This window comes from Diadema setosum, chromosome 14 (genome assembly GCF_964275005.1).
Source record: "Diadema setosum chromosome 14, eeDiaSeto1, whole genome shotgun sequence".
In the NCBI taxonomy this organism is placed as follows: Eukaryota; Metazoa; Echinodermata; class Echinoidea; order Diadematoida; family Diadematidae; genus Diadema; species Diadema setosum.
This window is the reverse complement of record NC_092698.1, coordinates 6,623,891-6,651,087: the sequence shown is the minus strand read 5'-3', so window position 1 is coordinate 6,651,087 and position 27,197 is coordinate 6,623,891. Positions and strand designations below refer to the sequence as shown.

Below are 27,197 nucleotides of genomic sequence, written 5' to 3'. Positions count from 1 at the left end.
CCCGCATCGCCTTGTGTGTTTTTTGTATACTGGCTTCTTTTTCCATTCTTTGACTCGATTTTTTTTTCTTTCTTGCTACTTGTCGGGATTTCTATGACAGTCGGAGAATAAAAACCCACATCGCAGGATTTGCGGCGTTCACACATGTTGTGGAGAATGCGGCGGAGACAGCGATCCAAGTCTTATGTAGATATCGATGTACCGCTCCTCTTGTAAAAGACTACCAGGAGTCAATCGAAGTACAATTCGGAAAACTGGATTAAAAGTCATCCGTAGTGGCGATTGAATTATAGAAGAGATAGCGAGGCAAGTTCTACGGATGAAGACAGGCTGATTTTAATCCTTCTTTCTTTTCATCGCGATCTCCAAGAAGGGTGACGAAGCTGTGTTCGAAAGGAATGTAAGCCACCAAGTTTCGAAGTTGAGTGGCGGATAAAGAAGAATTAAGCTCCCGTGGTGATTCAAACCTGAGAGCGGACATGTCGCACAGTGTCATCTCGCGAGTGGCCGTGGTCCTGATGTGCCTCGTCACCGTGTCGGAGTCGTGCAACCCGGGCCGCTCGGGCAAGACGTCCCACCGTCCGCAGAACCGCACCCCGCTGCAGTACAAGCAAAGGGTGCCCAACATCGCCGAGAACATGGTAGGGGCCAGTGGCCCCGCAGAGGGACCCATCGCCCGCGGTGACGAGAGGTTCCACTCGTTGTCGCCGAACCCGAATGGCGACATCGTCTTCAAGGATGAAGAAGGCACCGGAGCAGATCGTCTCATGACACAGGTAAGTTCTCATGCACGGCTGCCAGCCTTTTATTTTATTAGAATCGTCGTTCTTCAAGATCAAGGTACAATTAAAAAAAAAAATGTTGACTTTGTCTAACTGGGATTAAATTTCAATGATGCCGAAATCTCAAATAAAAAAAAAAGAGTGTTTCTGTTCTTTTTTTTTTATCTGAATGGTTTTATCAGATTTGACGCTGATCCATAGCAAGTTGTAATGTTATTCTTTTCATGAACTTGGTAACAGAGTTCTCACAGATTAACTCTTATGCAAGACAAAGTGTAATGAGAACACACTCGCGCACAAATTCGCGCGCATACACTCGCACTCTGTCTCTTTAACACACACACGCACATCTCGTAACTAAGTGCATTATTCATGCGGTCAGCTTCGATTTCACACATGAGTATGAAGGACTCTGTGATCAATATTTCAGAGGGATTCCCTCCTGGATGAAATTTATGATACAACATCAATTATCTTTGTGGGTTAATGCATGATGTTGCTCGCGGCATGGTGCTTGCCGACGCCATTTCTGCACTCTCGGTGGCGATGCTTAAGCTCGCTCTCGCCGAACTCTGGTTTAATTTGAGAAACCTCTTGGTAGGGGAAAGTGTATCATTCTTCGAATGTAGTTGCATCAGAACGACAAGCACGTTGCATACTTCAGACTCGCACAACAGTTTCACACAAGCACACAAATACTCACACATGCACAGCTCTTAGTATACTATGTTCAACACAAGGCTTACGGGTCAAAATCCTGCCAGTCCCCGAGACTTAATATGTAACGTATAAAGTCTACAGATCAAACGCCTTAACGACTGTTTACCTTTGATTAATTTAAGCTCGTTGTAACGTATGGTGATTCACTAAAACGACTACGGGCAAAATTCCTTTGCTTTCCGGTTATTAGCAGATGCAGTGCAATCGCGGTGAGCCAGCCGTTTCATTTCGATGAGAATACTGTCATGACATAACACTTTTAACTCTCTCAGACCCATAACCTGAAAATGCTATTGACATTGTGTACAAACAGGTTTCCACAAGTGACGAATGAGTTAAAGTCAAGGACAATATTAACCCCGTATGACAACATCTTTAAACACATCTTTGCTCCATCATAAGCAGGGGGTGAAGGAGTCTGCTACTCGTCACAAAGCGTGCACTCCATCTAAGCACCAGTAGAGTGCGTATATATTGAGCGATTTGATTCCGCACAGTGCACGGGTTAATCTGAACACCAATCCAGGTATTGTTCCGATGCGGTAGTAGAAGACAGAGCTGTTTCAACATAGGATATAACGTCTTTAACAAAATCGCTGACTTTGTTAATAGTTTGCAGCGCTTAGTACAGTTTGCTTAAGTGATCACCGGCGTTAGAGTCGTTCTGTGGCGCACGGTTTATGGAAATCGTGTCAAAATATTTTGCCTGTCCGTCGAAGCAGGCGCTTTGTTCCATCACCGCAGCATCTAAACGGCTCTCAAAACGACGAGGCGAGAGATTATGCTCATCAGGTGAAGTTTGCTATATAAACTTAGGGCTCAGTGGTCAGTGATTAGTGGTCAGTAGATACCACTTTTTTCTGGTACACGAGCAGCATACTGTGTCTGCTGGTATCACTCGAGTGCCATGCTACAGTTTCACGGACAGGTATAACTACCACCTGTTAGCTGTATCTTAAACCCAACATTTACCCTCCATCTTTTTCTTGTACACTTAAGGTAGTTTCGGGTTTCTTAACTTAAACAATACAAAGGCCCACTGTCATGCATTTTCACCCAATTTCGAAACAGCATTCTTTAACTTGGTCATGACAATCAAAATTCCCTTCGGTCACAGTGACATTTGGTTCATGCACGTCTTTTAGTATGTACCAATTTACACTAACGCTTACAAAATATGAAACACTTAAATGATAACACACATCAATTAGGCACGTATAGAGAAACCTTTATTTCTAGCAGAAAGATGACTCCTGACCAATTCTACACTAAAACTCTAAGATCTGCACCCAATCAAAATCTATGACCAAGTGTGTGGAACAGGACAGAAATGTGAGCTACCCCTCCTCCCCCTCCCGCCAGCAGTCAGCGAAAAGAAATACTGACATTGAACGCGTCTCGTCCGAAACAGCTTCATTCCGAAGATATCACAAAGGAGAGGGGGGGGGGGGGGAAAGTAATGGTAGATACTTTTCTAGTGTGCGTGTGTGCGTTTGTGCGTTTGTGTGTACTAGGGGTGGGAAAACCGACAGACTAATGGGCCATTTGAACTCCTGTTGCGGCTAGTCGACAATGGCCACTGCGAATAATAGCGCGAACATCAAAACAGCTTTAATGAAAAATTGGGACGTATCACACGCCGATTGAAACCGGAGAGAGAGGGGGGTCAACGCTGCGGGCTCTCCGCTTTGCTGCTCGCCATATAAAGAAATGGCGTCACGAACTAATTGCTGGAAACAGTTTTGCTTTCTGATTTTTCCCTCCCTCCTCTGTACTCTTTGCCTGTGAGAAGTAAGCTAATCTGGCGCGTTCGCTCCACCCTGAACACTTCTCTCTCCCCTCTTTTTACCTGTCACCCCTTTCCACTTTCCCTCATTTTGTGATGATCCTGTTCCTATTATTTTTATGTAATGATTGCCACGGGGCTATTTTCTCCTATTCCTTCTCTTCCTTTATCATTTCATTTTTTCCCTCTCATTTCTATAAAATGCTTCTTCTCCAAAGATTATGGTGATCTTCTCTACGCTTCCTTTTCTTCTCCTCTTCTTCTTGTTTGCTATTATCATCAACTTTCAATCCTGTACACTGCGTAATAAATTTCAAAATTTAAATAATTTCATTTTCGTAAAAAAAATATAGAAATGCAGAATAATATACATATCGCTTACATGAGTAAAGAACTTTTTAAAAGAATTTCAAATCACATAAGCTTCAATCACAACAAGCTTCAACAAGTTTCAATACGTAATGGACCATTCCTGTCTAAAAAGAAGAAGAAGAAGAAGAAGGAGAAGAAGCTATAATTTAACGAATAATAATATGTAGGAAACTTGATGTTATGATGGACCACGAAGCTCAACTTGGAAATTTCAGAAATCAAAATGTTTTAATTTTTGTGTCTCCGCACATACGATTGTTTGGTAGAGTTCCGTCCAAAAGGTCTTTCATTCAAGCAGTGTTCTAATCCATCCTCTTCCTAGAAAACATGTACATCCTTCAGCATGTTCTCATTTCCACTAATCTAGTGTACTAGCAGCGGACAACCAATCAGAAAACTCGAGATGTCTCTGCTATGAGTTCGGTAATGGTTTACCCAAACCGCCCCATTCATTGGCTGCCTTCGAGAAAGTTATGGGATGGGAGCAGGATGGTTTCCTAGCAACGTGATATCACAACTTCCCGATCTCTTGTGTCTTACGGAGAATCCGTCACCAAAGTAATGCGCTGTTACACGCAAACATAGTATGCTATCATTACGCCAAAACAATTGTGAACTGAACGTAGCACCTATAAACTATAGGTGCTAAATTTTTCTCGGCACAACTTTTCCCTTTCTTAATTTTTTCCTCCAAACAGTTTTCAATGATATCAATTTCCTTTCCAAAGTATGAATGAACAATACACTCTATGATAATCTACTTTCATCTTTGTACGCAAAATACCGCTTAAATGTCAGACTTTCATATTTTCGTCAGATCTTATCTCGGAAGATTGATGACTTTTTATAACAATATTTGGAAATTAATTGGTACCCCCGGCAACACCATCTATGCCATGGTCGATGGCTGGCGAACGCCCTTTTGATAAAATCTGGTGTTTTAAATTTGCTCACACTTTTAAGGCATCGCTCTTTTCTATGTTTTCTGTTAACTTTGCAACAACCGGCAATTCAAAACTTTTCCTCTGCCGTTACAAGTAATATATACGCTGTATAAATGTGACGCATAGTTAATTTTTTTTTTCATCAAAGTAAGCTTGTTGCCTGGACGTAACCACTTTATGTAAATCTGCATAAAACATATGGACGATAGAATGTTGGTCATTTCCTATCCTTGTTCACTCTCATTTACCCTCTCTTACATTTGGCTTTCATTTTACTTACTATCTTTCTTTACTTTCTTTTATGTTCCTAGTCTTGTCGTTGTCGTATAACTATTCCCTTTAGGTTCATATTTCTGACTTGTTCCTTTTTCTTGCACGATTTTTCTCAATATCGTCCCCTCCTCTTCTCCTATCTTTTTTTTTCTGTATCTCCATGGCTACAATAACCTCTACCATTGATTTGCTATTCCTTCCTTTTTTTCCTTCTTCTTATCGATGGATTATTGGCCTATATTGTATCTCTTTCCTCTCTTACTCTCATTCTTTTTATCACCCCGTTCCAAGTTTTCTGGATGGTGTTGTCTTAAAGGCATCCAAAACTGGACTTTTTTTTTCAAGAATTTGATAACACGTATTTACGCGTAGTCCATTCACAGAGATACAATGGGGGTTGCTGCTCTGCGGAGTTTGCGTGAACCGTGGGATTATTTCCCGCGCGCGAGAATCCCGGTCGCTCTCGACATTTTACCTGCACGGGTCTCACTCTCTGCTTCCTTCCCGTCGTACGAATATGGTAAGTAATGAAAGGAAAACAGGAATTCAGTTTGTCAGGACATTCGAGACTCGTAATTAGAATGATGGAGTGTACAGCCAGCCAGCGCGGACACGCATTGAGCTCGAGATCCAATGTGAAAATACAGCATCCCTGCGCCAAGGCGTCAGTGGAGATTCACTGTCTGACCAGGGGTCTGACGAAACACGGTGTTCGCGCCCTTCGCCGACTCTCTCCTTCTCTCTCCATCTCTCTTTCTGCAGTCTCTCCTTTTCCATTCCCTCCTCTCTCTCTCTCTCTCTCTCTCTCTCTATCCATTCCCTCTTCTTCTTTCCATGCAGACAAGACCCGATTTTATTAGGAGGAAGGGTTACAAAAACAAGCAATGAACCCGAGGACTGAACTTTGGCTATATGCGTAAGGTGTTGATCTTGTTTTATGTTTCCCAACGCGAATAGCCAGAAAGTATGTCGACTGCCCCAGTCGCTGAACAGAATGGCGGACACACTTATCACAAGTCTGTATCATATTACACAATATGCCGCCATTTAAGACACAGTGCCAGATTTAGGCAAAATAAGACTGGGCTTCGCTCTGATACGAAAGTGAAAAAACCGAAACATCATTAACTTTTTTGTTGTTGCATTTTTTGTTGTTGCATGCACGGCGGACATTCTTACGTAGATTGAATCAAAGAAATCCATTAACAACTGCAAGAAGTACATGTTGGCTTGATGAGTGGATGTATGGCATTCAACTTTGACAACAAAGATCGGAAATGTAGCCTATGCATCTCTGAGTTTAAAGTGCGGATTCTCTCTCGCAAGATCTATCATTATTCTTGCTACCTAAACATGTTGTGCATTGATATATACACATGTACATTTATGTATTCTTCTCTCTGTACAGACACACACGCACACACGCATACACACGTACACGCACACAAACACACACACACACACACACATATATATATATATATATATGTATATATTCTACAATATATATACATACACACACATGTGTGTGTGATAATAACAATTATGCTAATATGCACAGCTAAACGTCAGGTTACTAATACAAATCGAACAGCTATTAAATTTTTAGACAGTAGTCTTGCGACGGATAGTATAGGTAGCATTCATGGGTTGACGATATTACATACAATTCGGCGTTCAGTCTACAACAGGTTGGGGTTTTTGCGCGTCTTTTAGCAGGCGACAGTCAGCTCAGCACTGCTAATGCTCATGGCGCGAGGTTGTATGTCACCGAGACCTTATCATCGGTAACGAGTGGCTTCTGACTGTGAAGTGTGGAGAAGGAAAAAAGAGTAGAACGTTTTAGTCAGGACAGTCTTTTACCTGAAATGAGAAGTGATCTAATTACAGTTATCTAGTGTCTTCCCATCGAATGATTCTTTTAAAAGATTCCCTTCTACTGTCATTTTAAGTCAATCTGAATGACTGGATTCAACACAGTGTCCCGTTCCATATGCGAATGTCTTTGCATATACCAGATTAGGGGAGATGCAGATGTAACTAAATAATGATGAATATACGACACACTGAAGAAACTCCCAGTAAAATAAATCATCTCGTTTGGGTTTTCTTTTCAAAGATCTTGAACCCAAATGTGAATGTAAAGGCTAGAAGAAAAAATGAGTAAGAACAATGTGTACAAAATGATGTTATCGACGAGGCATACAGCTGCATCATTATAGCTACAGGCATCACAAAGATTATGCACGCACCATTATTGTGTGAAATACCAGGACAGTTTTACAGGCAAGTATCAAACGTGACCCTCGCTTTGCATATCTCCGCAATATAAATGAACATATTGTACACTTGTGCATAGTCCTGAATATATATATATATATATATATATATATATATATATATATATATGTGTGTGTGTGTGTGTGTGTGCGTGTGTATTTGAAAAAAAAAAACTTTGTTCTGGTAAAGTTACGCTGCGCTTATGATTGTGTATATTTTTTGTTAGAAATTAACAAAATAATTAAAGAATGAAATATATATATAGATATATATACGTGTATATATATACATAAATATATATATATATATATATATAAAATATATATAGATATATATACGTGTATATATATACATAAATATATATATATATATATATAAAATATATATAAGTATATATATGTGTATATATATAAATATATATACATATATACGAATATAAGTATATATATATATATATATAGAGAGAGAGAGAGAGAGAGAGAGAGAGAGAGAGAGATGTATATTTATATATTACTTGAAGCCTGAAGACTGACAAAGAGAACTTATTTTACTTAGTCAACATCATAGAAATATACATAGAATCGCAATTGGGTTTATGTTGGGGAAATGTGTTTGATTAAAAGAAAAACACTCCAAAAGTATTTAAGAACATTTAAACAGCGTCATATTATACATGAAATAAGAGTTTTCGTTATTCCACAAGCACCAACTTAGCTGGGCAGAAAGTTTATATAATTGTTGTGTTTTTTATCACTCATTGATTTAGCACTATCGGAACGGACATAATCTGGATTAATAATACTCACCCGAAAACAAGATCTCCCCTTTTCAGGTGATTAGCATTTAATGAGTTCATAAAACAGTCAAAGAGTAAAGTCCATGCGGTGCGATTTTAAATGACTAAGATTGTTTGGTAAGACCGTGATATGTACATGGTGGTATATGACAACTATAATTACTGATGGACACCATATTTCTGGTATACAGTATTCTGGTTATAGTATCTTTCGACAATTAGTATTTATCATGGCAATACAGCATATATCTTGATCATATCTGACCTCCTCAACAGCGTTTGGGTGTTAAGGGTCATGCACTTGCATCGAACCCACATTTATGTCTCTTTTATTCCGGGCAATGATTTTTAAAGCAGTTAGACAGAAATAGGAAAATTAATCAAAACCGTGTCGATTTACTGGTAAATTTCGCTGAGAGTTTCAATGCATGAATTAAAATTGTTCAGCTAAAGGTTTTCTGGCGAATCTAATATATATATATATATATATATATATATATATATATCATTTACTTGCATACATACATACAGTTTCCGTTACGCATTAAGTGTATATAACATGAAAATGCATATTCTATTTAAAAAAAATCATACGTTGTATTAATGGAGAATTAACGATTTACTTAATTTGGGAGGTACACGCACATCAACCTCATGAAAAGAAAACCTTTTAAAGTAAAAAACAAAACGAGTTTCGTTTGATAGTTAAGATAATTGTTGTTTGTATGTCATCATGTCAGGTGAAACTGAAGCTTATGAATTGTCATATGCATTATGCCACAGTCGATTCTGTGTAATTTTTTTATCATAAGACGAAGAAATATGAAACATAAAAAACACACATTTATAAATAGACAATGAATGCTGAACAGAGACATTATGATATGGGAGATACAAGCCTTGATTATTGTTATGAGGGGATCATATTGATATCAACAGTAGTCAACATGAAATGTATCTTTACCTAGGTTCATCAAGGTTGCTTACATAGCTGAAGTACAGATAAGGTGGCCAGGTAAAGCAAATATCGTAGATGAACTTCCGAATCAACTTCAGCTTGTCAGAAGAGAATTATCATCTTATGTCAATGTGACTGTTAAAGAAATTATTTACCATTTGCAAATGAAACAAAAATCCAGCTTTAGTGCTTCAAAATAGTTCTAAAATGCGAGTTAGGGATAGAACAACCAATATGTAAATCAGTATAATCAATGTTAAGTATTGTTAGATATACAAAATTTGAACAATAGTTATGTAAATAAAATTGTTTCTAGAATAAACCGTCAAAAATTATAGTTTATAGAGAAATATAATGATATCTCCTTATATTTTAGGCTTTATTGCGAAATTTTTATATGGTAAGATGTTTTGTGATACAACTGACCTACACATATTATACATCGAATGTGATAACTCGAAGATTTTGTAATGCTCCCAATGGTAAACAACACCTTTAAAGTAGGATCGAACTTTTCTATTCCATATATACACACGCGTCACAGTGTGTGAATAGTTTTATGTTTCTTTGTCCCTGTATGAGTGTGTGTGTGTGAGCGTCCGTACCACGTGGCAGGTTTTAAAAAGTACAGAGTAGATGGGAAATCTAAATATTGGGAAAGAAACTTTAATTGTGCAATCTGTTGGTCAAATGTTAAAGCATAGATGAATCAGAAGGGACTTTCTAGTGGGTTTTAGTCTGTTTTGTTATTGTTTTGTTTTCAAATATTCATATTAAATATATATTCAATATTGATGCCGTACCTTTTAAATAACTGTATTGACTAAATTGTATCACTGTGAACCACCCGGAATGAAAACTTCAGATAATAAAGCTATCACACCAGGGTCTTGCTTTAAGAAAAAAAAAAATAGGAACGTTTCTTTTTTTTTTTAAAGGGGTATCCACTTCAAGCTGCAGACTTTGCCCGAGTAACCCGCCCGCACAGCGTACGAGTCAGTTAAGAACAAGAATCACAAAACAAAACAAAACAAAACAAAGTAAGACAAAGCAAAAATCAACAAAAGAACAAACTGCAAAGACAAAAACCCATTTTTACGTCTCCTTTCTTTATCTTCTACTTATCACTTTATCTCGATCCCCACTCGAATAAAGATAAATAAAGGAGGTTGAATTGATAAAGGTTCACGGACATTCGATGCACTGTGTGCCTTCTGATCATAAATAGAGGACATTTAGATAAGGTAGACTTCAAATGTGTTGATACAAAAAGAAACAATCCCTCGTGTGTCACATTGCCACAACGCAATATTTCTGAGGCTAGTTTTAAGGCTGTCATGCCCAAAATTTGTGAACTCGGAGAAAGTTGAGCTTAATCACTGTCCACGATGGAATAAGTAAGAAAGTTTTTCTCTTAAACGCACCTCAGTATCATTAAAGTGGTGTCTTATGAGATACAAGGAGAGGAGTAGTACGAGACCTTAATGAATAGATACAAATTCATTAAACTCAAGCATGGTTGGCAATCATACTTTTAATGATTCATCTTGCAATGTGTTGAAAGAGGCTAATACCATCTGACACTATATGTAGGGTGCTATAACCGTCGAATCTCCTATAAGTGCATAGCTATGATGACACATTTTCACTATGTATCAGGAAAAAAAAAAACCCACAATGATTTTACGTGTGTTCCTGTGGCACAATGTATAAGGTGCGTGATAAAACTACCAAGATTCATTATCCTTTTTATTCGTTTTACATCTTCATGTAACATCTTACATTTTCAGAATTTGTAAGGCATTTTTAATTTTCAAAAGATGTACGATTGATGACTTTTTTAAGGGAAACGAAATGAACTTTATTCCATTTTAAGATATGGGCTTAATCAGATATTAACAGACAGAAAGTGAATATGAAGAATTGGTTACTTATCTTGATAAGATGAAATTGGAACAGAATGTATCATACACCCTTTTGAAGACGTGCATGCATTTCCATCTAAATAAATAAATTCCTTCAGTTATATTTTGAATATTTTATTCCCAGAATACGTATCATGGCCTTCAAAAGAGCTTAAACACCACACCAAAGTCCAGTCAACTTGTTATTTCAGGCAGGATTCTGATTAGAGTTGTTGGATGAAAGACTGGTGTATGCATTAATCTCGTTGTGCAACATTGGCATGAGACGGAACACACAGTTTTGGTTTTTAAGGAGCCATTTAAGGATAAAAGTTTACAACTTCCCATCAAAAGATCTTGATTGGCATGACTCTTCCACATATTTGTTTCAACATAAAATACACAACATCAACGAAAATGAAATATATGTGCTAGATAGTTCCTCACTAATTTTTCATTTAGAAAGGGCTTTTGACATGAAATATTGCGAGATGATTCATAGCTTGCAGACGGACGGTTTAAACGAGTTCGCACTGCTTTCATTTTGTCATATTTGCATGTTTCGGCGTTGATAGTATTGTTAGAGTGTGTCGCAAGCATTGACGGCGAAATACAACATTCAAATAACACACATACACAAACACACACACACACACACTTAATGAACACACATGTTGATTATTTTATGAATATATTATAATCGTAAAAATATATAATTATATTTCCGTTTTTATGTACTCACATTTTAAGTAAATTTCTAAATTTTTGAACAAGTTTCTACCATTTGCAATTCAGGATTACGTGAAGTTCAGATCGTAAATATGATTATGTAACTGTTGATGAAAGAGATAAAACGTACCCATTTATAAATATGAGGTTTAAAGAATTAGTTTATCTTATCAATGCCCTGCAATCTGGAATGTCATGTCAAATGTTATCCGAAATGAATAATCTCTGCCTGCACTTGGAAGACAAATGTAAGGAAGATGTATTTTCACAATTACTTTGTAATTTCACCTCATAATGTAAATATCTTTTGGATATATATATATATATATATATATATATATATATATGAAGGGTTTGTTTGCAAAAACCGATAAGTCCATTTTTGAAGTTTTTGAAGTACGATCTCTGTCATAAAGTACAAAATAATACCTTTCAAATGATATATTGGTCACTACATATAAAGGTATATTTTTGAAGTTATGGTCAAAAGAAACAAAAATTTTCTTATTATTCTCTTTATTTTTCTTGACGTTTAATCGCAAATATCCCCATTTGGCAAATATGGACTTATCGGTTTTTGCAAACAAACTCTTCATATATAAACACATACGTCAGCTCTTGAAAAGTTTATTATGCGTAAATTTTTGTCCGCACTTCGTTTTCTTTCTTATCTAATTCTTGACCCATTTTGTCCGCACTTCGTTTTCTTTCTTATCTAATTCTTGACCCATTTCAATGCTTTCATCATGCCATGCTTTTAATTTCTATTTTCCTGCCTGTCGTTCCACTTGTTTCTATCATTATGTCTATGTATCTGTCTTTTAAGTTAAGTTAAACAACTTTTATGATGTGAATTCGTAAGATGCAGTGCTACGATAGGGTTTAATATCAGCTGATGGGCCAATTAGGGTTTTTGCTGTTTCGTCACATGCTGCATTTTTACTGTCTTTACTGTTTTACTGATCTCTGTTTTCGTCGCTGGTACTACTGTACAATGCATTCGTGTTCGTAATTGCTTAAACATCATTTTGTGGCTTGTTCTTAATGCATTCATATCTTTGTACATATTTAAAAGGATGTGAAATAGAATCAAATTAATTGGAAAAAAATAGGTGAGGCATGAAGATATTCCTTAAAGATTCAAGTGTGGATACATAGCTACTCTTTACCGTCTGCTGACGATATAGAAATTCTGCTTCCTCGTTCTTTCTCAAGACCTTCTTTCTTATACACCTGTCTGGTTTGGCCGTGACCAACAGATTCCTCGACAAAGAGTGTATACCAAACAGTCCAATGGTATTTATACAGATGATTATGCAATTCTACTTTTGTCAATGTCGTCTTTGACTTGTTGATTTTGTAAGAATTTAAAATGTAACCTTGCGTTGCTGAATTATGTGTAAACTAAAGAATGTAAGGACACACATTTTCCCTTACATCGTTCCTTACCTTTCTTTGCGCTTAACAGCTGCAATACTGGATCTGCACTAACAGAAACAATATAAGGTATAAGGTTTTATGCACCGATTGTCTTTGTCCAAAAGGGGTCATGATTACGAAGCAACCGAAAACACTGTCTTGTTTGCCGTTGCCATGGCTTGATGTCGTTCAAAATGCATAGGTGGGACTGTTGTGCCCTTTTCGTGTTTGTGTAATGTGTGGGAAGTTATGTATTTATGCTGAGTGGATGAGACGGGTCATGCACTTGACATTTTTCAATTCATCTTCGTCCCAGTCAGTCAATGAAGGAGATGAGAGCAAAGAAGGCACAAAAAAAAGGGGGGGGGGTAGACGAAGGAGGTTATATAGAGGAAAAAAGGAGGGTAAAAAAAAATAATAAAAGAGAAAAGCGAACATGAGTTGTGATGTGGGGGAAAGAAAAGACGTGGATAATAACAGGCACACTATAAAATACAGGAGCACAAACGCAATTAACAATTAATAATACATGGATCACCTAATTACCATCAACATCGGTTATGGCCCATGTTCATTTCGGTTAAAAAAAGGTTGCATTTTCACATTTATACTTCATATTTACAATTTTTACGTCCACCAGCGGAAAATGGAGTTTATTTCATTTCATTTCATTTCATTTCATTTATTAGGTTTCCACACAAATCACACAGTGTTGTGTTTACAACATCCATCAATGGCAATGTAAAGTGTCATAAAAATGATAAATTATAAGTTCAGTATATACAAAAAGCATTTACAAAGCACAAAATCAATTGAAATTATTATATCTATGTTTAATCTAAAGACAAAAATGAATTGAATGAAGAATTAATGCACTGATAAAAAGATATGCACAGAGGCAAGGGTTGCTGAGGAAGACGGTGCACTGCTATTATCGGTGAAGACTACATAGTATTGCAACGTGCTGTCCTATTTACTGTTCAGAAGAAATTCATTTTCAAAAAGAGACCAAAAATAACCTCCCCTTCAATCGGTTGCCTCGTCTACGACGTTAGGTCTGCGGGCGCCTCCTTATCATCGCTCACCCTCGTGTGTCGCGATTAATCCCACTACTTTGTGTTAAGTACCTGTAGACAGGCAGGGATCAGCGAAATTCGAGAAGGGCGGAGGGGGAGGGGAAAGAATCGCTTTTGGAGTTTTGGTCTGAAGAACTTGCAAACAAATGTGCCGGGCATTCAGAAATTCTGATGGAGTATTTGATTATCAGGTGTGCGCGTGTTTGTCTAATATTTCATACTACGAGTGTTTTCGACTAATTCGTTATTCCAATTTAGCGGACAGATATGAAAACAGTTGTTGGAGCACAAGAGATATTTATACTTTATGTGTACTTTTCCACCCATATTTTCCTCTTCCCTAAACTTACTCCACAATCAGGGTATACTACGAACATACCCTTGTCTCACTAGAAGAATAATAGGCAATTCATGGACAGTCGAATCTATCTTCCTATCAACACTGTTCGAAAAAAGAGAAAATGAAAGAATTAAGTGTCGTGCTTCAAATCAGCCGTGTTTTTATCTAGAACAACCCAACACCCCAACAACCTTTGTGATGACAGACGTCACTGTGGAGATGAGGCTTGAAATGAGTCATTGTCGCTTAGATAAGTAAATTAATTTTGCAAATGTGGCTAAACACTGCATCTATCACCAAACCATTATGTGACGTCCAAAAGTGTATATATATATATATATATATATATATATAAAGGAGATAATTCAGAAGATTGGTAATATATGAAATTGCATTATATATTATGACACATCAGGTTATTCAGATAATATCTATTCTGTTGGTAGATCCTGAGGAAGGCCTGATGACTGGCCGAAAGCTTGACTGAATAAAAGGGAGACTCAAGATCGAGAGCAACGTCCGCCTCAGTCTAATTTCTTTCAGTATATATGCTATCCACAATGAGGCACCGCGCAGGTTTGGGAGGGGAACTATCTCTCGCACTATATATATAAATATATATATATATATATATATATATATATATATATATATATATATATATATATATATATATATATATATATATGTATGTATAAATATATATAAATATATATATATATATATATATATATATATATATATATATATATATATATATATGTATGTATAAACACATTTTATTTATATTCCAGCGTTTTGAGCATTCAATGTTAATAATAATTTAAGATATGGAATATAACTTTACTTAGTGTTTTTGCGTATTGGTATAATATCATCGAATTTCTCCCTAAATTTTGACACGTTCTTTGTCGATATAACAGTTTTCACAAACGAATTAATCTTTCAGACCGTATACGAGCAAACTTGGGTTACATTTTCCATGCCCATCATGCCTTCACTTGCACAACGATGTACCCTTTTTTGAGATGGACTGTGATGATCTGAATGAACTTTTCGAAGGCCTTGAAATATATGTGGAATGGCTGCGTTTGCGTCTATGGCAAATGGCTCAAAAAAAAAATGACGTGTTTTCTTTTCCCCGACAATCAAGATTGACAATCCTGTTTTTAATGGACAGGCGTCGCACAAAGCGACCACTCGCTCGCAAAATACCATTTACCGAGCTCCGCTGCGCCCACTGAATGCTTAAATCCGCACAAAAATAGGTCTCCTTTCCGGATTTTGTCCCGAATCGGGGACAGATTTTGAATTTTTAAATTGACAATTTCACTCCAAATTGTTGACACCAAGGCTATGACAGTCCCATGCGTCATTTTTTTTTTGTCTGCCTCGTTTTTTTCTCTCTCTCTTTCTCTCTCTTGATAAAAAAAAAAATCATATGTTAACGTTCATTCAGGGCAGGGCTTACTCAAACGCTATTCCCATTAATGGACAGTTTGCCAAAAAAGTGCATGACAGTATCCCATTAAATCCCAATTCTGTATTATGGTCTGTCAGTTCACTCTACTTCTGAAAACGAACTGCCAATCCATTTCACCTCTTCTGTCTAGTTATTCCGAATTACATAAAGTTGAATTAATACAATCAGATTTTGTTAACGCTATATTTGATAGGTTTTCACTATTATGTGATTTCGAAACAAGGGATGCTTATGATATACTGATTATGTTCAAGAATCAAGAGAATTAGATATTAACATGTTGAAGTCATATTTGTGAATTAAAATTCCCTAAACTTGTGTGCGTGTGTGTGTGTGACAATTATCTCATAATTTTGGATCTTCTACTTAATAGTTTGTTGTTGTTGTTGTTGGGTTTTTGTTTTTTTTTTGCAAGACGAAAACACACTTGTTTGTTTGTTCGTTTAATTGTTTCTTTCATTTTCCATATATGAGAAGATGTTGCACTAGCTGGTCTTCCGTCGGGTCCATTTGGATGTGGAACTCACTCTCTCACAGATGCATAGGATGCATTCTAATGGAGGGCGAACGCCTTTCGACAAAACTTTATTTCTTTTAACAGTTCTGCACCTCCACGACGCCAGCTCTGGCAGGCCCCAGCTCGTCGGCTTGGTCCCCGAGCGAAGGGTGTCAACGTGTATGCGCTGCCACAGTCGGCATAAAGTTACCAAAAAGCAGTAAACTCCATCATTTTGTGTGGCCAGCGTTCCATATATGCACCCCCTGATGTTGACTTACCAAGGCTATTGAACCTGGCTAGCCTGAATGGCGAAGACACTTGAAGAGCGTTTAACTGTTTTGAGTATGTATTCGCCCTTCTTTCTCCTCCAGCGCTCAAATGGACTGGCGCTTTTCTTTCACTTTACACAGGCGGTCGCCACTTGGTCACGTTCAAGTGTACACTTGACGGGTTTCTTCCAAACACAGTTTATCACTTAATCTGTGCCTTTTGATTTGGAGTTGGTCGACTGGCGGAGGTGGCGATTGTTGAGCGCGATTTTTGCTCTTTGCTGCCGGGTGTTTGCCCGTGGGGAGCGATCACACCTAGCCTCAAATAGCCGGCAGACACTTGGGAATAGAGGCAGGGTGTTAAAACCAGCTGTAGTGGTGAAAATGGCACGCACGTTACTTGGCCAAGAAACGTTTCCATTCTCGACATGTCATTTCGTGTCATTAATATGTGTTTTTTAAACATATTCGTGTTGACGAGGATTGTCCCAATGGAGTTACACGAAAGCCAAAGACTTTTTCGCAACTTGATGAGTCACTGTTTTGTATTTACGAAAAAAAGAAGAAAAGATGATGAAAATATAAGAAAGAGAAAGAAGACAAGAAAGGGAGGTGTTACAAGATGACATCCATATCTTCTGCCTGATTCACCGGCTGGTATACAAGTGGTGGCACAAATTCAGTCTATTGTATTCTACAGTGTACTTTGTGAGCAAATCGAATGGAGCATATTTTAGTTTGATTTTCCGTTGAGCTTAGATTCTGGTCTATTCTTTTCACCAGGAAATTTCGCAAATCCGCTTTCATGAAGGTGGGGGGGGGGGATGTCATATAGAAAAAGGTTTCCCTCCTTGTTAAAACCTAACCTACTAAAAGGTCTTCACTTCAGGTTTAAACGCATTTAAAACGTGTACTGTTGAAAGAAAGTAAGGTTTTCTTACTTATCACAAATAAGGAAAATTCTTGAGTTGTGTTTGAAAGCAATTAACATCCAGGTATACGAGTGCCCTCAGATTTTCTGAATCTCAAATCTGTCATGTTCTGCATGCATTTTAATTCGCTTCTTTGGTTATCATTTCACGACTGCTCTCTAATATCCATTTTTAGATTTCGATTTGGTTTTATGACACTAAGGAAAATATTGAGCATATCTGATTTGGAAGCTCTTTTTGTGTTGATTTGATTTCTTATAACAAGGTATAGGTAATGATCTGAAAATAACAATCCTTGCTCAAAATTGACAGTTTGATATGATTATAATGATGTGATATTGTTTGATTGATTGATTGATTTCATTTCTGCATTTTTTTCATGCATAAATTCAACGCAAATGACAAGACCTGCCACTTTGTGTCATGTATTATCGCGATTGCTGCCGGGGAAAGAGTGTTTTTGGTAAACTTCCATGTAATCAACAAGATATTAAACCATACGAGTCTTAGATTTACATTTTCATGGTGTCAGTTTAAATGACACGTTAAGAAAATTGTGACAAATGTTTTGGCGGGATAGATATCATGCGCATAATTCGTCATTACCATTATCTTGAGTCTGGAGAAAAAAAAAAAACCCATTCAATTTCCTACCAGTGTGTTTACGCAGAAATCCACATACAGATACACAATATGATAACTTCGTGATATTTGTACATGACGTTATAATTGTGCGTCTGTGTGTTTATCTGTATGTGTATATATGTTTGTGTGTGAGTGCGCACCTTTACACATCATGCAAATATTACCGTGAGAATGCTAATTTTATCAATGTGCTTTCAGTCCGTGTATATTGCATCTAAACTCCTATCGAGCATCATTTTTTACAGCTTTTCTTTCGTTCCTTTTTATCGATAGATAAGGCATGACAATTACCTTGACATAATGATTATCATCTCCATCTAAGCAAACCATAAGCAACCCAATTATTGTCTTATAATTCCGTATACACAAGCAGATTTAAGCAGGTACATACAGACGCATCATTATGATACACACAAAACCCGCTCGAAAGAAGAATTTTTTTTTTCAATTCCATTCATTTTTTTTTTCATCTATAAAAAGTAATAGGAGCATATTACACATAATGCAAAGTATTTATATTTTTGTCAATTCACGTTATTGAACAATCTAAAAAAAAAATACAAATCACGAAATATATAGTACAATATATATATAAGGGTAATAATTGTATAGTATGCAAGATGCAAGTGATTTTTTTTTTCATACAAAATAAAAGCAATTTTCTTTTTCCGCAACAAATATACAGCGTTATACAATAGTACTATAATGATGTAGCTGTCACAAAAAAAAAAAAAAAAAAAAAAATGAATCATAGCGTTAGTGCCGGTCTTCATCGTCTCTAATTTTATCCAGTCACATATTAGTAGTACATTACTGCTAGCATATTGAGCATGTTGAGGGGAGGGGGAGGTGAATAAAATGCCTGCTTGGCTGTGAAGATTTCCGTTTCCGGTTTTTTTTTTTCCGTTGCTTTTCACAGAGAGTAGGAAGCACGAACAAAATTGACATTAACTTTAGAAAACATCCGATTTCCATTCAGTCAATTCTATTCATACCGGAAAATCGTGGAAAATGTATTGTATTGTACATACTGCTTTGTATTTATCGTATTGTATGGTACTAGTAAGTAGTTGTATTGGAGGACTTCTCCCTCTCTCTCTCTCTCTCTCTCTCTCTCTCTCTCCCTTTCTCTCTCTGTTCTGTCTATGAAGGGATGGGAAGCTTCCGACTATATCAACAAATTTGTTAGAGTTGACTTGGTCGGGAGAGCATTTAGCCCGAAAACTGACAGGTTTGTATGTTTTACTCCCACAATGGCCAACAAAGGACCACACGTATTGAATGGGAGTAGCGAGCAATTTGGCCTACTGTGTGTTTGTCTGACCGTTTAAAGCCACCATACTCGCTTACTCGTCTCTTAAAGGGTAAACCGCTTTTTGAGCACGAATATTGCAGATAATCACCATCCTTTTCATATCATTTACTTGCGAATTCATCTACATCTTAGTAATCTTAAAGAATGGATAATACAATTCTCAAGTTGAAATAGGATACCTTTACTTAAAATAATTTCATTATTAAATTGCCAGTAAAATGCGTATTGACTTTACCTATGTGATTGATATATATATATATATATATATATATATATATATATATATATATATATATTATTTCAATGTGACTCTTTAATAAGCTTCATTAATACGTGTGTATAAGATGTCTAGGATGTCAGATTAGGAAAAACTATTTCTCAGCGGGAATAGATTCTTTTACATCAGAACAGCAAGAGAAAGAAAGAAAAAAAACTGACGAAAAACCTAGAACGAAATGATTTACATGTGATTGGTTTCAGTACTTATTTGAATCGTGTGTAAAATATCGAAGGAAAGATACACTTCTCAGTGGCCTCTATGTTAAAGGTTATCAATACTTTGTCATATCTTCGCTGATAGATACACGTGGGGTCCGCCATAAATGCAGGATATACAATGCACTACTGTAAGTTGTGACCACTCCACGTATATAGCGAAATGTGTGATTTTTGTGACTTCTGCTTAGACTATACCACTAAAAGCAGAATAGACGTGCCTTTTTTTAACTCGACTGTACTGAAATAGATTGGCATAAATCTACAGGACCGTCGCGCAAAGGAGGAAAAAAAGGAGGGGGTGAGGTGGGGTGTGTTGGGGGCTCTTGGCTTGAATAAAAGCACTTAGGAGTAGGGGATTTAGCCGGGAGTAGCGGGACAAATCAGAGCACAATACCGGCTCCCCGGGGGTATTTTATACGCACCAATCGACATGTCAACATGGTAGCTGTGATTGGCAGCCGATCATTTTAGAGCACTGGGAAAAAAATCACATAGGTAATGTGACCTCATCCAGTCTACATACACACTCACACACACATAAGCACACACACACACACACACACACACACATACAGCTATACCTCACAAATACAGAAACACACTGACATTATATTTTAAAAGAATATTATGTATCTATGTAATAGATATGTAATATACATAAAAAAATATTATTTACATATTGTATGTTTGCATTTTTATTTAATGATGCATGTAATCAGAGTATCAAAGCAAAGAAAAATGGTATGAAATAGCTCTTTGAATGATATCATCAAAAAGTGAGATGTTAATACTCATTTTTCGTCACTTTTCTTGTGATATCTTGCTTTCCTTCCTCAATAGACAAAGCTAAAGTTCATTGACTGAATATTGTGAATGTATGCAGGTTAGTGCAAAGTTGGTGCATATTTTAGTTATGTTGATTCAATAAAGGTCAATGAATTTTATGTCCTTTTCGCCATGTCGACAGAAGTCGGTAATCTGTCGGATTCAGATTAACATGGTTAATCTGGGGTTAATTAGGGAGGACAAGTTTGGGAACGGAATGCAGTTCAAATTTGTCTTGAAGTTGGTTATAAGGAAGTATCACCCCCAGGACGCTGTAGTTGAATTTTAGCGCCATATAATCAGCTCTGTGTGTGTGCATGAGTGTGTGTGTGTGTGTGTGTGTGTGTGTGCGCGTGTGTATGGGGGTGTGTGGGAGAAGAGGGTATACTTATCAATGTAAACTGTCACACACACGCACACACTTTTTTCCTCCCTCTCTCTTTTTCTGTCTCTCCCACTCTCGCCCTTCTTTCCTCTTCATCTAACCCTTTCGTTTAGCGGTCTGTAAAATTCTTGACTTTTAACAGTCTTCAGTTACAGTGTATTGCAAGAAGGGTGGTTAGTGACGTCGGGCTGCGATCGCGTGGGCGAGAAGTGCATTCTCATGCGGTTAAAATGGATGAAAAATGCTCCTGGCATTTCAACGTAGTATACTAAAAGTATTCTGTGCAGTTGTATACAGCCATGGTTGACTTCTAAGACGTTGAGGAGTATATAAGTCTCCCACTGTAATTGATACGAACCCAAATCACACTTTCGTTTGCTCTAAATTCGAATGTCATCTTGCCGGTGGTTGTGTTTTTCGTTTTTTTTTTTCCATGTATAGAGTCGATATTCTATAGAGTCGGAATCGAGGTTGATATGAAAGATAATCTGCGATGATCCATGTGAATCCGTGCGTCGAATGTATAACAGATGTTGATCTGATCCTATTAGCAAAACACAAAAACAAAAACAAGCAAAAACAAGCAAAAAACAAACAAAAACAAACAAAACAAAAAACAAAAAACAAAACAAAACAAACAAACAAAGAGCAAAAACGGTCAATGCCTTAAAGGGATCGTATAGTTTTGGTTGAGATGAGGGATTCAAATTTCAACTTTTTGGAGCTATTTAAAAAAAGCATACTATATTCTTATAGGAATTCAAAGTTTACTTGATAAAAATCGGTTTTGAAATGGCTGAGATATCCAAAAACAAAGTAAAACAAAGTGGCCCTAATAAAAGATGGGTCCCATCTTTTATTAGGACCTCTTTGTTTTTGGATATCTCAGTCATTTTAGAACCAATTTTCATCAAATAAACTTTGAATTCCTCTTGGAATCGAATTATGCTCTTTAATATTTCATTAGAGGTTTCTCACTATCTCACAAAAAAAGTGGGAACCTGAAGCCCCATCTCAACTAAAACTATATCATCCCTTTAAGGCTGGTAGAAGAGATACCCGCTTCATCTGGAATTTACAAATGAGCTTAACTGAGTTAAAAAGTACTTTATTCAGAATGACATTCTATGATGATAATTCCTTCAAGCTATGCTTCAAGTGGCGGCCATCTGCTCTTTTTATCGCTCTTACTACCGATATCTATGTTCCCTTACAAGGCAAGATCAATACATTTTTGTTTTTGAGTTATCGTTTGTCATTTATATAGCTTACGACAATATTGCCTCCCTCTGCAGTTAATGAACTTTGAGTTGTAAAAAGAAAAATGTTATAAACTATCAATCACTGTGTTATTTACTAAAAGCGTAGAAGTGAATCCTTCCTGACTTAAGGAAGCAAATTAATCAATATGATAATAATCGTGCTTAAGAAAATATGATATGAACATAAGTCAATTCAATCAAAATATCATTTTCTATTTTAGATGCATAAGAGGAAATACAAATCGCAAACCTTTCTCACTCACCATCTCGTTATCACCTAGCCTTGTATACAGTCGTCAATGATTGGCTCTTTTTGAAACAATTTAGCGAAAATGATTTAGCTTAGCTCGAGCCTAAAAATGTGACCTCCAATAGGGCTGTACATTCTGTGACGTCATCAGTAGTTTGGACCGCGTATGCGTGTTTGCCTGACATCAATATTGATGTTAGTCTGCACTCACTAAACATAATGTCTTTAATGTCACCGTCAAGATGGAGCGATGGGTTTTTATCAAGCTAATTTAGGCTTATTGCATGATAACGGAGGGAGCAAAGACAATAGTCGTGAAAACTCAACCACAAACTCGGGGCATGCCCAATATTGGAAGCGCTGGAATTATCTTCATTCGCACTGTCATAAGGTTCGTAGTTTCAAAAATTGAATAAGGTTCAATATTCCGAAGGTTCGTTAAACCGAAAAGAAGTAAGGTTCGTAATTCCGAAAATTCATTAATTCTAAGATCAAAAAGTTCTCGTTAATGCGAAGGCTCGTTATTCCGAAAACAAAATTAGGTTCGTATTAAAAGACTCATTGATACGCTTCTTCTTTTCATTTTTTGATAAACGAACCTTCGGAAATAACGAACTGATTACATTTTCGGATAAACGAACCTTTGGAAAACGAAGCTTATTTCATATTTGAGTAAACGAACCTTCGGAATAATGAACCTTCGAAATAATGACACATGTTCGGATTAACGAAACGTTCTTCATTTTCGGATTTACGAACACCTGCCGTGCCTGCGTATACAGAATTTGTGTGTTTCAGAATGACGAACCTTTGGAATGACAAACATTATTTCATTTACGGATTAATGAAGTTTTGGAATAATGAACATCACCCAAACAAACAGATTGTACACACACTCTACACACATGCACACACACAAACGATCTTTTTTTTTTTTTCAAGGACAATTATGTCCTGTTCATGTGAATTCATTTAACTCTATGCATGGATATAAATTTTGAAGACTCTAGAGAAAACAAATTGAATTTGTCACATGCAAAAAAAAAAAAAAAGAATCTTCCGGGTGAAACTCTTCCACGTCCCGTGGGTCGCTCTAAAACAAAATTAATGTGCTATATAAGGCCTACCCATCCGCGTCTAAATATCTCTAATGGACCCTAAATGGCGTCACTTGAGACGTTGCATACCCAAAAATAGCATACAAGTATATTTCGTTATGGTACCAATTACAATACCCTAAACTGTCATTTTGAATAGGTGCTGATACACTGGTTGGAAAATTACAACAAAGTAATCCTTTCCTAAAATACATTAAAGAATTCAATCAAACAGATGTCAAATTAGATTGAACATAATCCACAACACTGCATACAGTAGTGAATGTCGATGTTTTTTTTAATGAAATAGGTCTCCTAAAAATAAAAAGAAAAGAAGAATGACAACGCACCTCTTCATAGGGAAAACGTCAACGACGCCGTATGTCTGAAAACAGACCTTTTCAACGCTTTTTTGTAAATGCTGGTAGGTAGCAAGTGAGATGTAAAGTGACTCCCTATGTACCATAGTCAAGATGCCTTTGATAAATAAAGAAGACACATACTTCAAAAATCATTAGAATCGGATATCGAATGAAAAGGTTATGGAATTTCCGTGTGTTTTCAGAGAACATGGAATGATACCGATGACAATCACTTGCTTATTGAAGTGATGAAAAATATGGAGTTAATTTTGACTTAAATTTGATTAAACTTTGATTAAAATATTTCTTCTGCTTATCCACTCTGACTGATTTCCCTCACAGCGATGTAAAGACAAGCTGAACACCCTGGCGATCAGCGTGATGAACAAGTGGCCCGGCATCAAACTCCGAGTCGTAGAGGCGTGGGACGAGGATCAACCCAACCGGAAGTCACTCCACGCCGAAGGCAGAGCCGTGGACATCACCACAAGCGACCGAGACAAGGAGAAGTACGGTGCCCTTGCCCGACTGGCTGTGGACGCTGGCTTCGACTGGGTCTTCTACGAGACCAAGTCCTGGGTGCATTGTTCGGTCAAAACAGGTGAGTGTAAAAACAACCCCCTAAAAACAAACAACCAATCTCAAACTCTAAATTAACACACATTGAAAAGATCATAAAAAAAGAAAACAATCTTGACAATGAAATACGAAAGAAGAAAGGGTTAAAAAAAACAAAAAATAGGGGACAAAAAGGAAAAAGGAAGGGGATCAAAAAGGAGAAGATCACACAATTATCAAAGGGAAAGAAAGAAGAAGAATCAGAATCTTGACCTCATTGATCGCCCTGGCTATTTTTTTTTCCCCCAGTCGCATAGGTTTTTCATTTTATACACTAATGACACCGTCAGTTTTGATGCTACTTGCATCTTTAACAGTTAAACTGTAGATTGCAGGACTTTTGGCGGTTCAAAGACAGAAATGTTTTCGAGAATATTTTCAAATGGTACTCCCATGTAATATCTTCAAGAGAACGACTGGCAAAACACTCCCCCCCCCCCAAAAAAAAAAAAATAAAAAAAAAATAAAGGTGAAATAGCTTCTCCCGTAAGGTCTCTGTAAATCAGCTTACCGTGTCGTTACCCTTTCCAAACAGGAGGAGAAAAATGGGGAAAATTGAGAAGAAGTGTTTCCAGGTCGAGCAAATATTACGACTTGCAGAAGAAGTAGAAGAGAACCAAGGAAAGAGAGGGAGAAGAAAGAGAACTATAAAAAGACAGCTAGAGAAGGCTGAGAAAGTCGAAACGGCGCCCTTTAGAATCCACCTCCTTTTTTCCTAAGCATGTGATTGGCAGATTCTCTTTGTGCGCGCACGTCACGCGCTTTCTCCTGGAACTAGTTTCCATGTGCCATGCACCCAGTATTGAAGGGGGAGAGTTTAAAGTTTTGTCTGCAACGGGACGAAGAATTGTACTGTGTACCAGTACCCGCCTGCCATATAACTCTAGAACCTCTCTCTCTGGGGTGGTTGACTTGGTATGACCCGACCTAGTGCCCGTAACAAATACCGAATCGATGGGCGTGGATACAGTGTGTGTATATTGAGTAAAAGTGTGTTATGAAGAGTTTAAATGTAAAAACTAGATAAATCTATATTTATCCATTTGAGATATTCTATATGTGAGATTCGATCTCCCGGAAAACAAAGAAGGTAATTGAAAAATATACGATAAGTTTAATAATACATGTACCTTCCAAACTATTTCTTGTTTTGCTGTAAGTGCAGTATCATTGAAAACATTTTATTTTACTCTATAAGTGATGTAATCATCAAATAGAGAAAAAATGAAATAATGAATGCCAACATACTGCACTTACTATAACAAGAAATATTGAAAAAATAAAATCTTTTCAATGATGCTGTACTTACTTTATTACAGAGCAAAAACAACAATTCAGCCTTTTCAGAAGAATTCCCCTGATAGCTTGAGAAATTCAAAATGTGTCGTTTAAGTGAAACCTTACTTCCTGTTAATATTAATCAACAAAGTTAAGTAACTCGAACAATGTGGACTTCGTTTAAAATCTGGCCAAAAACTTCGAAAGTTACGGAATAAAATTTTGCATTTTTCAGGAAGCCTTATCAATTGTAGCAATCAATAATATTCAAAGAATGCTGAACATAAGACATCATTAATTCATATCTACAGTTGATCACAAGTTCGTTTTATTGGTAGGCAAAATTTCAAGCGAGGTATAATCAAAGAACATTATCTGATATTGGAATATTTGGGGTTTGAATCGACAATGATATTTATCAATGGTTTGCAGAAGCTGCGGCGGCAACGAAATCAGACGGCTGCTTCCCTGGACTCTCTCAGGCATATCTTAGCAACGGACGCACAATCAGGATGCTGGACATCAGGGTCGGCGATGAAGTAGCCGTGGTCGACGACGACGGCGGCTTAACCTTCAGTGACGTCGTCATGATCGTGCACAGAAAACTGAACGACAGCACACTATTTTACGTGATCGAGACCGATGATGGAAGAGTGGTTCAGCTAACGCCACAGCACTTAATTTACGTTTCGGACACCGCGTCTGGCTTTGCCAACAGCCAGGCCGTATTCGCCAGCGAGGTACGGACTAGTCAGTTTGTCTACACCACCGTGCAGAACCACGATAGGGGGGAGGTTCGACCGCGGCGTGTTGTCAGCATCACGAAAAGGTGGGGTTTGTCGGCCGTGGCGCCGGTCACAAGACGCGGATCGCTCATCGTCGACAACGTTGCCGTGTCGTCGTACGCCGTCATCCGAGACGAATGGTTAGCTCACGCCTCGTTCGCGCCGTACCGGTGGTACTCGAGCGTCAAACACCTACTGGGCGTTGCAGATACAGACACGGGACAAGCTAAGACTGTGCATTGGTATACGCGGGGACTCTACAAACTAGGTAAATACTTCGCGAGTGATAGATTATATCCCGGTGTTGAGGTATAA

At 37.3% G+C, this 27,197-nt stretch overlaps 1 protein-coding gene across 1 annotated transcript; it reads left to right on the top strand.

Moving 5' to 3' along the window:
* The first annotated feature begins 479 nt into the window (after nt 1-479).
* On the top strand, nt 480-27,197 carry LOC140238021 (sonic hedgehog protein-like). The gene is made up of 3 exons (XM_072317948.1): nt 480-776; nt 24,544-24,802; nt 26,530-27,197. Exons 1-3 carry the CDS (start codon nt 480-482, stop codon nt 27,195-27,197), a joined length of 1,224 nt encoding a protein of 407 aa, XP_072174049.1.

Excerpts from the sequence above, each read along its gene's own strand:
- LOC140238021 (XM_072317948.1), top strand. The coding sequence starts at position 480 with ATGTCGCACAGTGTCATCTCGCGAGTGGCCGTGGTCCTGATGTGCCTC. Across the intron at positions 777-24,543 it reads CAGATCGTCTCATGACACAG|CGATGTAAAGACAAGCTGAA; the intron begins GTAAGTTCTCAT and ends TTTCCCTCACAG. Across the intron at positions 24,803-26,529 it reads GCATTGTTCGGTCAAAACAG|AAGCTGCGGCGGCAACGAAA; the intron begins GTGAGTGTAAAA and ends AATGGTTTGCAG.